The sequence below is a fragment of the Coptis chinensis genome, chromosome 4, assembly GCF_015680905.1.
Source record: "Coptis chinensis isolate HL-2020 chromosome 4, ASM1568090v1, whole genome shotgun sequence".
In the NCBI taxonomy this organism is placed as follows: domain Eukaryota; kingdom Viridiplantae; phylum Streptophyta; class Magnoliopsida; order Ranunculales; family Ranunculaceae; genus Coptis; species Coptis chinensis.
This window is the reverse complement of record NC_141459.1, coordinates 1,675,197-1,687,239: the sequence shown is the minus strand read 5'-3', so window position 1 is coordinate 1,687,239 and position 12,043 is coordinate 1,675,197. Positions and strand designations below refer to the sequence as shown.

Sequence of the window (12,043 nt, the reverse complement as noted above, 5' to 3'; positions counted from 1 at the left end):
GCATTTGTAAAATGAAGAAAATATATAGGCCAGCCCTAAAGCCTTTAAAAGGGCTTAGGGACCCTAAATTTAGACTTGTGACCCGACCGACCCTATGCCGACTTTAGGTCGGGCCGACCCGCCTTAATATCTAAAGGGCTTTTAAATATTCTAAGGCTAGCCCCGACCGCCCATTGCCCACCCCTATATTGAGGCCCGACCTCAAAGAACAATTAACATAAATTTGGAAATTAGATGCAAATGTATTGAACTAAAAATAATTAAGAAAGAAATGGATTAACTGCATTAAACTAACTTCAAAAATAAATGGATAAAATTGGATGCAATTTAAACTAACCTCAAAAAATAAATAACGGAAAATCGAAAATGGATGCAAATGCATTAAACTAACCTTAAAATATAAATGGGAACGAAAAGTTTTACATTTAAAATGGTATTTATCTTAACTTTTATATGATTTCTTGCTATTCAAGTAGCTTCAATATATATGATTTCCGCCTTATTAGGCAATCTCACAAAACTTCAACCAAACTTTTATTATTAAACAACAAAATGAAGTTTGAGGGTTTCATCAAAGGTGAGTTCTTTTTTTTTAATGGAGAGTGAGGTTTTCACGTTATAATGAATTTGGGATGAGTGATCAATATATATAATATTAATATATAATAGTTCTGCATATTTGCAAATATTTTTCAGAATAATTAATATAATAACACCCGTTCGTAGATAATCTTTGAAGATTCCACATAGTGAGTCATGTATATAGACTAGCAGACGCACTAGCTAGCAATGTGCCTAGTGTATGATTTATAGAAGTCATCCCTAGCTCCTTCTCAGAAGACATGAAAAAAATTGTATATGAGGATGCTAGTGGGAAAGACTATATCAGATTGTAATGACTCCCTTTGATTATTTATGAAAAGGGGTAGGGGACCTCTAAAAAGCCTAAACTTGCTGATTAAAAAAAAAAAAAAATCATGCATAATTTAACTAATAATTAACAGAAAAATTGAAACTGGATAATCTTGATGATCCCACATAGTAAATCAAACATAATTTATTTTTTATGTCATGTTTGATGTTTGTAAGGACACTTCTGAGATGGATCGGTAGAAGTTGGTATTACACACCACATTAGATAATTAAAAGAAAATCAAAAACTGGATTCAAATACATAACTGAGCTTAAAGAGTAATTAACGGAAAATCTGAAATTAAACTTTATGCAAATGCAATAAACTAAACTCAAAAAGTAATTAACTAGAAATCGGAAACTGGATGCAATTGCATTAAACTAATGTCAGAGAATAACTAACGGGAAATTTGAAATTAGATGCAAATCCTTGAAAAATATTTAACGGGAAATCGGAAACGGTATGCAAATACATCAAACAAATCTCAAATAATAATTAATGGGAAATCGGAAACTGGATGCAACTGGATTAAACTAATCTCATAGAATAATTTGTGGGAAATCAAAAACTAAATGTAAATGCATTTAAATAACCTCAAAGAATAGTTAACGGGAAATCAGAAATCGGATGTAATTGCATCGAATTAACCTCAAAACATAAATAATCATAAAACTAGATACAGATGTATTGAACTGACCTTAAAGAGTTATTAACGGAAAATTGAAAACTGGATGCAAATGCAATGAACTAATCTCAAAGACTAATTAACGAAACATTAAAAAATGGATGAAACTGCACTGAACTAACATAAATGAATAATTAATGATAAATTATAAATTTATTGTAACTGCATTGAACTAACATCAAAAAATAATTAACGAGAAATTGGAAACTTGATGCAAATACATTGAACTAACCTCAAAGAACAATTAACATAAAATCGGAAATTGGATGCAACTGGATTGAACTAACCTCAAAGAATAATTAACGGAAAATCAGAAACTAGATGCAACTGCATTAAACTAAAATCAGATATTAACTAACAGGAAATCAGAAATTGGATGCAAATGCATTGAAATAACCTCAAAGAATAGTTAACTAGAAATTGGAAGCCGGATGCGTAACTGCATTGCACTGACCTCAAATCATAAATAACTATAAATTGTAAACTATCAAACTAACCTAGAAAAATAATTAACGGGAAATATAACACCCCGTTTTGTTTTTATATATTTACTAGTACAATAAATAATAATAATAATAATAATAATAGATAATAGATAAAACAAAAATAGGATAGATATTAGTTAAGGATAGGGAACCCGTAGGTAAAAAGATAAACCTTCATCCTTGTTTTTCGGGGCCGGTTTTAAAATAAAAAGGAGTTCACACGTAGAAATTATTTTTACACAGAGAAGAAAAAAAAAATCACATAGAGGAGAAGAGAGGTTTCTTTCATCTAGAGGAAATTTACCTCAAATCATAAATCGATAAATTGTAAAACTAGAGATAAGCCAGGAAAAATATTAACGAAATATAAAGTAGTTATTTTTTTTTCTAGTTCTTTCATCTAGAGGTTTAATAATAATAATAATAGTAATAATAGATAAAACAAAAATAGGATAGATATTAGTTCAAAGTAAAAGATAAACCTTATCTTTTTTTGGTCAAAAATGCAGTTGTAAAAAGACTTTATTGCCCTTTGCCCTTTTAATAGTTTTTTAGTTTTACCCCACGAGAACTTAGGCCAATTAGTTCTTTTTATCCCCAGTTCTTTCATCTAGAGGTTTGCATTTAAGAACTTTTAGGCCCAATTTTTAGTTTTATCCCCTTAGGCCAATTTTTTCATCTAGAGGTTTATCTCCAATTAACTTTAGACCCACATTCATCCAAGTCAACCTGAGTTTGATCGTGATGTTTTGGTCAAGACAAAATAAAAATATTAATGTTTTTTCTAGGTATAATTACATAAATACCACTGAAAGATGACTTTGGCAAATACAAAATTGGAATTCAAATCATCTAGGACACATGTCATGATTTTGTGAATTCTATCCGATGGCTACCACCAATCCTTATCAAATGACATCCACACCTTTAACATTATGAAATTACATAATTAACCTCACTACTGTTAAAAGCTACATGTATGCTAGGAGAAAACAACCGTGAAAGGGCAATGAAGTCTTTTTATGTGGTAGTGGTGTATGGCTTGGAGAAAATAATGCTACAGTAATGGTAGTGATAGTGTATGGTCGTCGGATAGAGTTCACAAGATCATGACATGTGTCCTAGATGATTTGAATTCTAATTTTGTCTTTGCCAAAGTCACAGGGTATTTATGTAATTATACCTAGAAAAGGGCATTAGAGTCTTTTCATTTATCTTGACCAAAAACATTATGATCAAACTCAGCTGACTTGGATGTGTTGTGGTCTTCGGGGGTAAACCTCCAGATAAAAGAACTGAGGGGGTAAAGCTAATTGACCTAAGTTCTGGGGGGGATAAACCTCTAGATGAAATAACTGGGGGGATAAAGCTAATTGGCCTAAGTTCTGGGGGGTAAAGTTAGAAACTATTAAAAGGGCAAAGGGCAATGAAGTTTTTTTATATGCATTGACCAAAAATATAACAGTTGACTTGGACGTGGATCTGGGGTAAAGCTAGAAAACTGTATTTTTTTTCTATTTTCACCGAACCTAGAGTTTTACGGGTACGAAAAAAAAACTTTATTGTTAGAGTTTTTCGCTCAATATTATTTTGTTGTTCTGCTTATCCTTCTGTCGATATGTTTTTTCATCCTGTTAGTATATCTAAAAGGGACTAGGATCTATATTCACTCCACCTTTAAATGGAGCAAACCATGAAGAGAACGAGAGCTCGTTTCCAGGGAGGATCAGGCTTCAACCGATATGGATGCAAGATTATGAGTCAGGGGCTAGTTTGTCCGAAGAAGAGCATGAGGAGCAGAACTTTGTAATGTTCACAGCCTCTGAAGATCCTAAGTCCTTTGAGGAGGCGGTGAAGAGTTCCAAGTGGAGAAAAGCTATGAAGAAGGAAATAGAGGCCATAGAAGAAAACGACACTTGGGAGCTTACAACCTTACCTGCAGGAGCTAAGAAAATCGGTGTGAAGTGGGTTTTTAAAAACTCAATGAAAAAGGAGAGGTGGACAAGTTTAAGGCACGTCTCGTGGCAAAAGGTTATTCACAGAAGCAAGGAGTCGATTTCAATGAAGTGTTTGCACCAGTGGCTAGATGGGATACTATTCGTGTCATATTGGCACTAGCTGCTCAAAAGGGTTGGAATGTGTTTCAGCTGGACGTCAAGAGTGCATTTTTGCACGGTGAGCTGCTTGAAGACGTATATGTAGATCAACCAAGGGGTTTTGAGCAGAAAGGAGCAGAGGACAAGGTATACAAGCTTCGAAGAGCGTTATATGGGCTCAAACAAGCCCCCGGGATTGGAATAGCGCAGATTGAGAAGTATTTTGCAAAGGAAGGCTTTGAAAAGTGCTACTATGAGCACACCTTGTTAGTGAAGAGAGGAAATGGAGGCTACCTTCTTATTGTAAGTCTCTACATTGATGATCTTATATTTACTGGAAATAGTGAAGTTATGATTGATCAGTTTAAGAAATCGATGATGAATGAGTTTGCCATGACTGATCTTGGAAAAATGAAGTACTTTCTTGGGGTGGAAGTTGTGCAAGGAGAGAAGGGCATATTTTTTAATCAAACCAAGTATGCTAATGAGGTACTGGGTAGGTTTGAAATGTATGATTGCAATGCTGTGAAAAATCTAATTGTTCCAGGCTGCAGACTATCGAAAAATGATGGAAGTGGTGCTGTTGATGCTACTAATTTCAAGCAGTTGGTGGGAAGCCTTCGATATTTGACAGCCACAAGGCCAAACTTGATGTTCTCGGTGAATTTGGTTAGTAGATACATGGAACAACCAACTGCCACTCATCTTCTGGCAGCAAAAAGAATTTTAAGGTATGTGAAGGGAACTTTGAAGTTTGGAATTGCATATAAGAAGGGAGGAGATGAAGAGCTAGTGGGATATGCGCATGTGATTATGCGGTGATGTGGATGATAGAAAAAGCACTTCGGGCTTTATCTATCTGCTGGGAGGAGGAGCTGTGTCTTGGGCTTCCAAGAAGCAACCTGTGGTAACTCTATCGACAACTAAGGCAGAATTCATTGCAGCAGCTTACTGTGCTTGCCAAGGTGTGTGGCTGAGGAGAGTCCTTGAGAAAATTGGGCATGTTCAAGAAAAATGCACTACAATTTACTGTGATAACAGTTCTACTATTAAGTTGTCAAAGAATCCAGTTTTCCATGGGAGGAGCAAACATATTTATGTTAGATATCACTTCTTGCGTGAGCTTTCAAATGAAGGAACTGTAGAACTTGTGTACTGTCCTACTTAAGAACAAGTTTATGATATTATGACGAAGCCACTTAAACTGGAAGCATTTTTGAAACTCAGGGATGAGATGGGGGTCTGTTCAAGGAAGAAGTAAAGATTGCAAACAATGATTTTAAGGGAGGAATTGTTGGCGTTAGCCAGGTTGTGTGTAGCCGACTTGGCCTTCCCGGTTTAAAGGGAGTCACGACTAATGTAGTTAGAGTTGTTGGGGATTATACCAATACCAATCGGTTCCCCACTACAATGAGATAACTTGTATGAACACAATTCAACCCGGATAAATCTCAAATATCATCACAAAAGGGCTTATACTAACATGCCTAACTCGCTAAACAACTATTAGATAATAATGTAAAGCGGTAAAAGCAAAACCACAACACAAAGATTTACCGTGGTTCGCCAATGATGCCTACTTCCACAAGAGGTTCTTAATAACGTGGAAAGGAAGATTACAATCTCCTTACAATCACCTTACTAGATCACTCTTATCTCTTTCTGAGGGTTGTCTCCTCAGAAAGGTTCTCTCTTTTTTTGTTTTAGTCGGATTCCAATGTTTCCGACTTGTTTGGTTAGGTTTTCCAAAACCTTGATTTTTGGTTTTATCTCCAAAACCAAATTTGGTAATTAGCAAGGCCCACAAAAATTACAGAGCCGAAATAAGACCTGAAGCCGAAAGGCTGGTCGCCCTATGTTATCGAAATAGCGAAGTCGCCACTCCTATCCGGAAGGTTCGTGATGTCTTTTCCCGCCCAGCCTCCTCATTGGGATAACTCCAACAAGAGTTTGAATATTTCTACTTGGTAATAGGCCTCAATACCCACTATTAGGAGTTGGTTGCATCGTGGAGTCTTTATGTTTATCTTGTTTGTAAAATGCCTATAAAAAGCTAGTTGGTTTCAATTACAGAGAATAAGAAGCTATCTTAACGATAAGCACCTCCGTAAATTGAATTCTTCATATGGAAAAGTTAAATAAATAAAACAAACTCTCCCAAAAGCATATGTCGCAAAGTAACCTGAGCTCAGGTTGCATAAGCTTCTAAGTAAAGGTATTGCTGCAACCAAATATTTTCAAATAGAAAAATAAAAACCTCATGGGTACCAAATCAGTTCCATTGATGTCTAAACTCCTAAGAATAACTAACAAAACATTTAACAAAATAACATAAGGATGGTTTCCAAGCTGATCAAAATGGATGATCATACAAGAACTGATAACCCTTGCTTTTGGGGAACACCGACAACCTTTTTTGTTCCCAGGGAAGGCATTACGAGATATATCAACAAGGGCCTTGAAGCTGTATGGATCATGCATTGATAACTCAGACAGAACCTTTCTGTTAAGTTGGATGTTTTCCTTCATAAGTCCATGCATAAAATTCCCATAATTCACCTGACAAAGATGGGAAAAAGGAAAAAACAACAAGAGATCAACATTACAGCATAAACATTTCCTTGCCTCCTTGGCATCCCAGCAGTTCAAATACGGTACAACAGTTTGATAGAAGGCATCAAATGGCAGTTGCTGAGTGAAAAAAAGAAAAGAAAATGCAAATCATCCACGTGGTTTACCTCTCAACCTCAACAAAAACTGCCTAGGAATAAAGGTAGTATACAACAATACATGAAGGTGGTCAAAAAGTTCAACAAGTCAACAGTCTGCATTATTAACCACTTCCACAATATCTTGAGTTTTTTTCTATTTTTTTCTTTGAAACGCATGTATGTATCCTTCATTGAAAAATATTCCTAAAAACTCAAATAAATAATTTTTCTTCAGTAATACTGCGTGATTCTCAAGAAAACCTGCTTAGTGGTCAAGAATTTCAACTATCTGGATTTAAATACAAGAAATATATTCATTAAAAATCAAATACAAGAATTGTCTATTACTAATCCCGGGTGATTTTTTAAATGCAAATTTGAAACTAAGATTTAAATGTCACCAGACATACGTTTATGACTCAACTAAAACGTAAAAGAATATTTTTCTGTAAGAACAACAACCAAAATCCTTTTTTTTTTCCACAAGACATTGCATGGAAGGGATAGCAACAACAAAAAAAAGATGTGGACGACAGGAAATGGAAGTCTTTATAGTAAAATTTGAGAACTGGAACTATGATAGTATACTGTTGTTTTAGAAAAAAAAAAGGAAGGCTCGATTTGTGGATGAACACAAGAGAATACTTTTCAATTAGCTACTTTTCCTAAAGTATTAGTGATATGCGTATCTGAATTCAACTTAAATTCTGGTTTAAATAAGTAGACCTCATAACTTAATCTAGTATTTTAAAACATGATATTAGACATTTGATTCCCTAACTAAATCTAAAGTAAGATTCAGAGACACTCAAAGACACACACAAATGTATTGTGACCTACATGTGCTCGTTATTGGGTCTGCTTTCTCCAACTCATAAAAGAAATATGAAAACTAACTAGGTAACCAACATGCTTGATTCAAACAACCATACAACAATAAATAGTGGGTATGAGATTCACAATTTCCAAGCTCAAAATTCCTCTCATCTGGTCTTTTCCCTTTCTCTTTGGCATTTCACCTTCCTTCAAACAACTATTCGAGGCCATCCATTTGCTATTTTGCCTACTTGACATCGAAGACCTTATCCACTATTATACACATCTATCTCCTTGTTTCCGCTTCTTTCTTCTTCCTCACCTTCTTTCTCTTTTAGGGTTAGAAGAAAGAAACCTAACGACAAAACATTTGAACTACATTTGCTATTATTATTTCTTCAAATTCACCACAATCACCCTAACCTGCTCAAGCTTTTGGAATTGCTTGAACAAGTTAGACGAGAACAAAAACCTGACATTGGGACATTTCTCGATTTCCAACATCTCCACGTGCTGTAGAAGATGGCCCTTCTCCTCTGTCACGTCTTTTGAAGACATTATGTACTCCATTTTCTTGCAGGCGATGATGCGACACTCTCTCAAATCCCTTGCTTCCTTCAAGCACAATAGTTCTGAAAACCTTGTGGATCATTAAACTGCTGGATGCGGAGGTATTGAGTGTTTTGAGGGAGCACAAGGCATTATCAGGAATTCGATGGATCTTGTTACTTACTGACACAAATCTCTTCCAATACAAATAGGAGTTTTCTAAACTAAACATCTTCGACTCCATATCTCGCCATTCAATTGGGTCTGCCACCATGAAATTGAACTTATTCAAACCTTTGGTAATCTGAGAGTTGATAATGAAGTTAGACAAACAAGGGAAGTGGACGGTAAGATTTTCCATTTGTCTCAAGCATAGCAAATCCTCCACCGAAGTAATTCCACTTTCTCTTTCTCGGAGGTGATCCAGGCATAACTCTTGGACGAGAGAGAACTTTAATATTAATGCTGTGGGTATTTCTCTCAAATCTGTTTGCCAAATATCCAGGATTTTGAGATTAACCAGTGCTTCCATCCCCTCAGGCAGTTCAGTAATAGCACTTAAGTCCAGTCTCAACACTTCCAGCAATTGGAGTTTGGCCACTGACGGGATTCTCTTCAATTGTTTACACCTGGACAATAATAACACACGGAGATTCACCAACTCAGAGATTGAATCCGGCAATACCTCTAATTTAGTCTCAGATAAATCGATAACTCTAAGACCTTGCAGGTCCACGAAGAAATCTCTCGTTATACTCTGTAATGGATTTTGTTGGAGTAGCAAGGTGGAGAACCCAGGGCACTTGGGACTAGAGTATATAGCTTTTATTTCATTCCGCATCAGTGAAGCCTTTTCAAGATTTTCAGCCCATTCAGACGCATCAGATATTTCTTCCAATTTTGTGCCTGCTCTAACCAACACATTTTGACTAGTGTCAGTGATCTTGAGGGCCATATCCCTTAACAAATCGTGCATTTTCACATAAGAACGGGGACCCAGGGTGCTACTCTCTAACATGCAACAATTTCTTAATTTGTTCTAAATAAACTGTGCTCTGTCAACCTCATCTTGCCTACTCTGTTCCTTAATTAGTGCCTCATTGATCCAATAATCAATCAAGTCTCCCTCTGGGATTTTAAAATCTTCAGGATACAATGCACAACATAAGAAGCATTTTTTAATAATTTAATTCCCCAATTGATCGAAACTGAATTTCAAACATTTGGAAACCTTTCCCATGTCCATGACCCAACAAGTAGAGTCCCTCATGTCTTTCAAGGCAAATCTCCACTCTCGAATGTCATCCTTCCCTCTCATAGCTCCACCAGTCGTGATGATTGCAAGGGGCAGACGATCACATTCATCAACTATAAGCTTCGCAATCTCTGTTACTTCTGGTGTGAGGGCATTGCTAGTTTTAGCCGCAAACAATTCCCATGCTTCCGCCTTAGAAAGAAGTTCAACTTCAACTCTTCTTTGACATCCCATCCTGTGGCATATTTCTATAGACCTCGTAGTTAATGCGAGCTTGCATCTATTGGCTTTTGTGAGCTCAGGAATTCCTATCTCGTATAAAAAAAATGCATCCCACATGTCATCCAAGATGAGCATTACTCTCTTTCTTCTTCCCAAGTCCCAACTCTCTAAGCAGCAACGCAGACCTTTTCAATGAGCATTTTTCTTTTGAAAAATCTAGACCAATTGCGTGTGCAATGTCATCTTGTACCTTGTGGATATTTTAATTTTTCGAAACTGTGACCCAAATAACTTTATCAAATAAGGACTATTTTATAACAAGTAATTAGTAATTATCAAACTCTTAACATTTGAGCCAGTCAATCAAAACAAAAGTCAATAAAGTTGTCAAAATTTGTAGGGTTAAGTAGTATTATCTCTCCACTAGATGAGCCAATTAGGATTCCCCCTATTAGATGGCCAATTAGGGTCTTCCCCCTAAGGCCTAAACACACAGTCAACTTGAATTGACCATTAAATTTCAAGTCAAGCAACTAAAAATTACACAAATGCCCTCATTGTTTTAAAAAATATATATATTCAATTTTAATTTGATGGGGGCAATTGTGTTATTTTCAGCCATTTGACTTAAAAGTTAACTGTGTGTTTTGGGTTGGGGGGGGGAGGGGGGAGAGATCCTAATTTCCCATCTAGTGGGGGGAAATCCTAATTGGCTCATCTAGTTGGGAGGTAATACTACTTAACCCTACAAATTTTGACAACTTTATTGACTTTTGTTTTGATTGACTGGCTCAAATGGGTTAACATGTGACGTGTCAGAAAATTAAGAACCGACACACAGCTTATTCGGCTAATTCAGCCACGCCTCTTATAAGTAGTAGAGATAGTACATCAGCACGTGCCTTTTTTTTTTGCTTCTTAGTACTTCTCGCGGATAAGTGATATATATATATATATATATATATATATATATATATATATATATATATATATATTTTTTTGGGTCAAGTTAAGGGTGTGCTGGGGTGTATTCGCCCCCCTAGCTCGCCATGGGGCTCGGCTCATTGCATTGGTTATTAGTATCTTGTCACAACCCGAATTTCTAAACAATTAAAAAAAAATGAATATTTGAAATATAAATATATCAAACATCACTTGGTTCAATTGTCTAAAAACCCAGGCTATAACGGGGTGGATACAACACATGTAAAAACCTAAAACCCACATCATAAAGAATCTTAACAACAAAAATAATCTCCAAAAATTCTCTTTATTATTTTATGAAAGTTTATCTTCCATCCAAAAATCATCAATATAACATTCTAAGAATAATAGGTTATCAACATCGTATTCTCATGTCATATGAATAGGAAACTACGTTATTACATCCTTCCAATAAGAATCAGACCTAAAAGAAAACTAACAGACTGCTCTAGGCAAGAATCACAATCACACGTCGCGGTTCCACTGCCTTCCACCTATGTTCCCAAGAACACACCCATGTTGCCAAAACAAAGCAAACATGGGTTAGCAAAATGGAATTTGCTGGTATGAGTAGACTAACCACATAAAACCATTATCATACTTTAATTATCCAAACAATCACATTATATTTTCCTATAACTTAATCATTCTCAGCTTGGAAGACATGTAGTTCCGTCATTTCAACCGGCATAGTTTCTTCCCAAGCAAAACTTCCATTATATTAACTCATTCTAATAACTTGTTTTAATATCTAAATCATTAAATTAAAACTTACCGATATCCACTGCTGTATAAGGGTAGGATCGCGTCCCTGCACAAAATGTTATTAAGTCCTACCCTCCTGCAAAAGAAAGTTAGAACTTCTATATAACATATGTAGATATTATATTAGGTATTCAAAAGTAACCCAAACACTCGCATAATCAAATCAATTTCTCTTATCAATTAATCAATTACTTTTCTTATACACATATTTCATAACCTATGTGCCTTAGGTCATTCCCGCCACATTCAAGGAATACCTAACTCTACATTCCTGTACACTCAAGGAATACAACTAACCCGCAAGGCGAATACCTTAGTTCCTCTCTAGGGCAGTCCAAAGAGTCTGGTCATTCATGACACATTCAATGAATACCCGGGTCATTCATGGCACAATCAATGAATACCCAATATATAATGCTAACGGGCCATTTATGACACATTCAATAAATGCCCACCTAACATATGACATCAACAGTCATAAAACTAAATTTTCAAAACTTGAGGCGTAGAGAGTTCTAAAAGAGTGCGATAAATTTGTTTACGTATTATTGAAATTTATTAT

General features: G+C 35.7%; 1 protein-coding gene across 1 annotated transcript; it reads right to left on the bottom strand.

Moving 5' to 3' along the window:
* Positions 1 to 9,294: 9,294 nt before the first annotated feature.
* LOC147501086 (putative disease resistance protein At3g15700) lies at positions 9,295 to 9,867 on the bottom strand. The gene is made up of 2 exons (XM_086603729.1): positions 9,477 to 9,867; positions 9,295 to 9,398 (listed from the first exon to the last, which is right to left on the bottom strand). Exons 1-2 carry the CDS (start codon positions 9,865 to 9,867, stop codon positions 9,295 to 9,297), a joined length of 495 nt encoding a protein of 164 aa, XP_086459855.1.
* Between the last annotated feature and the right edge of the window lie 2,176 nt (positions 9,868 to 12,043).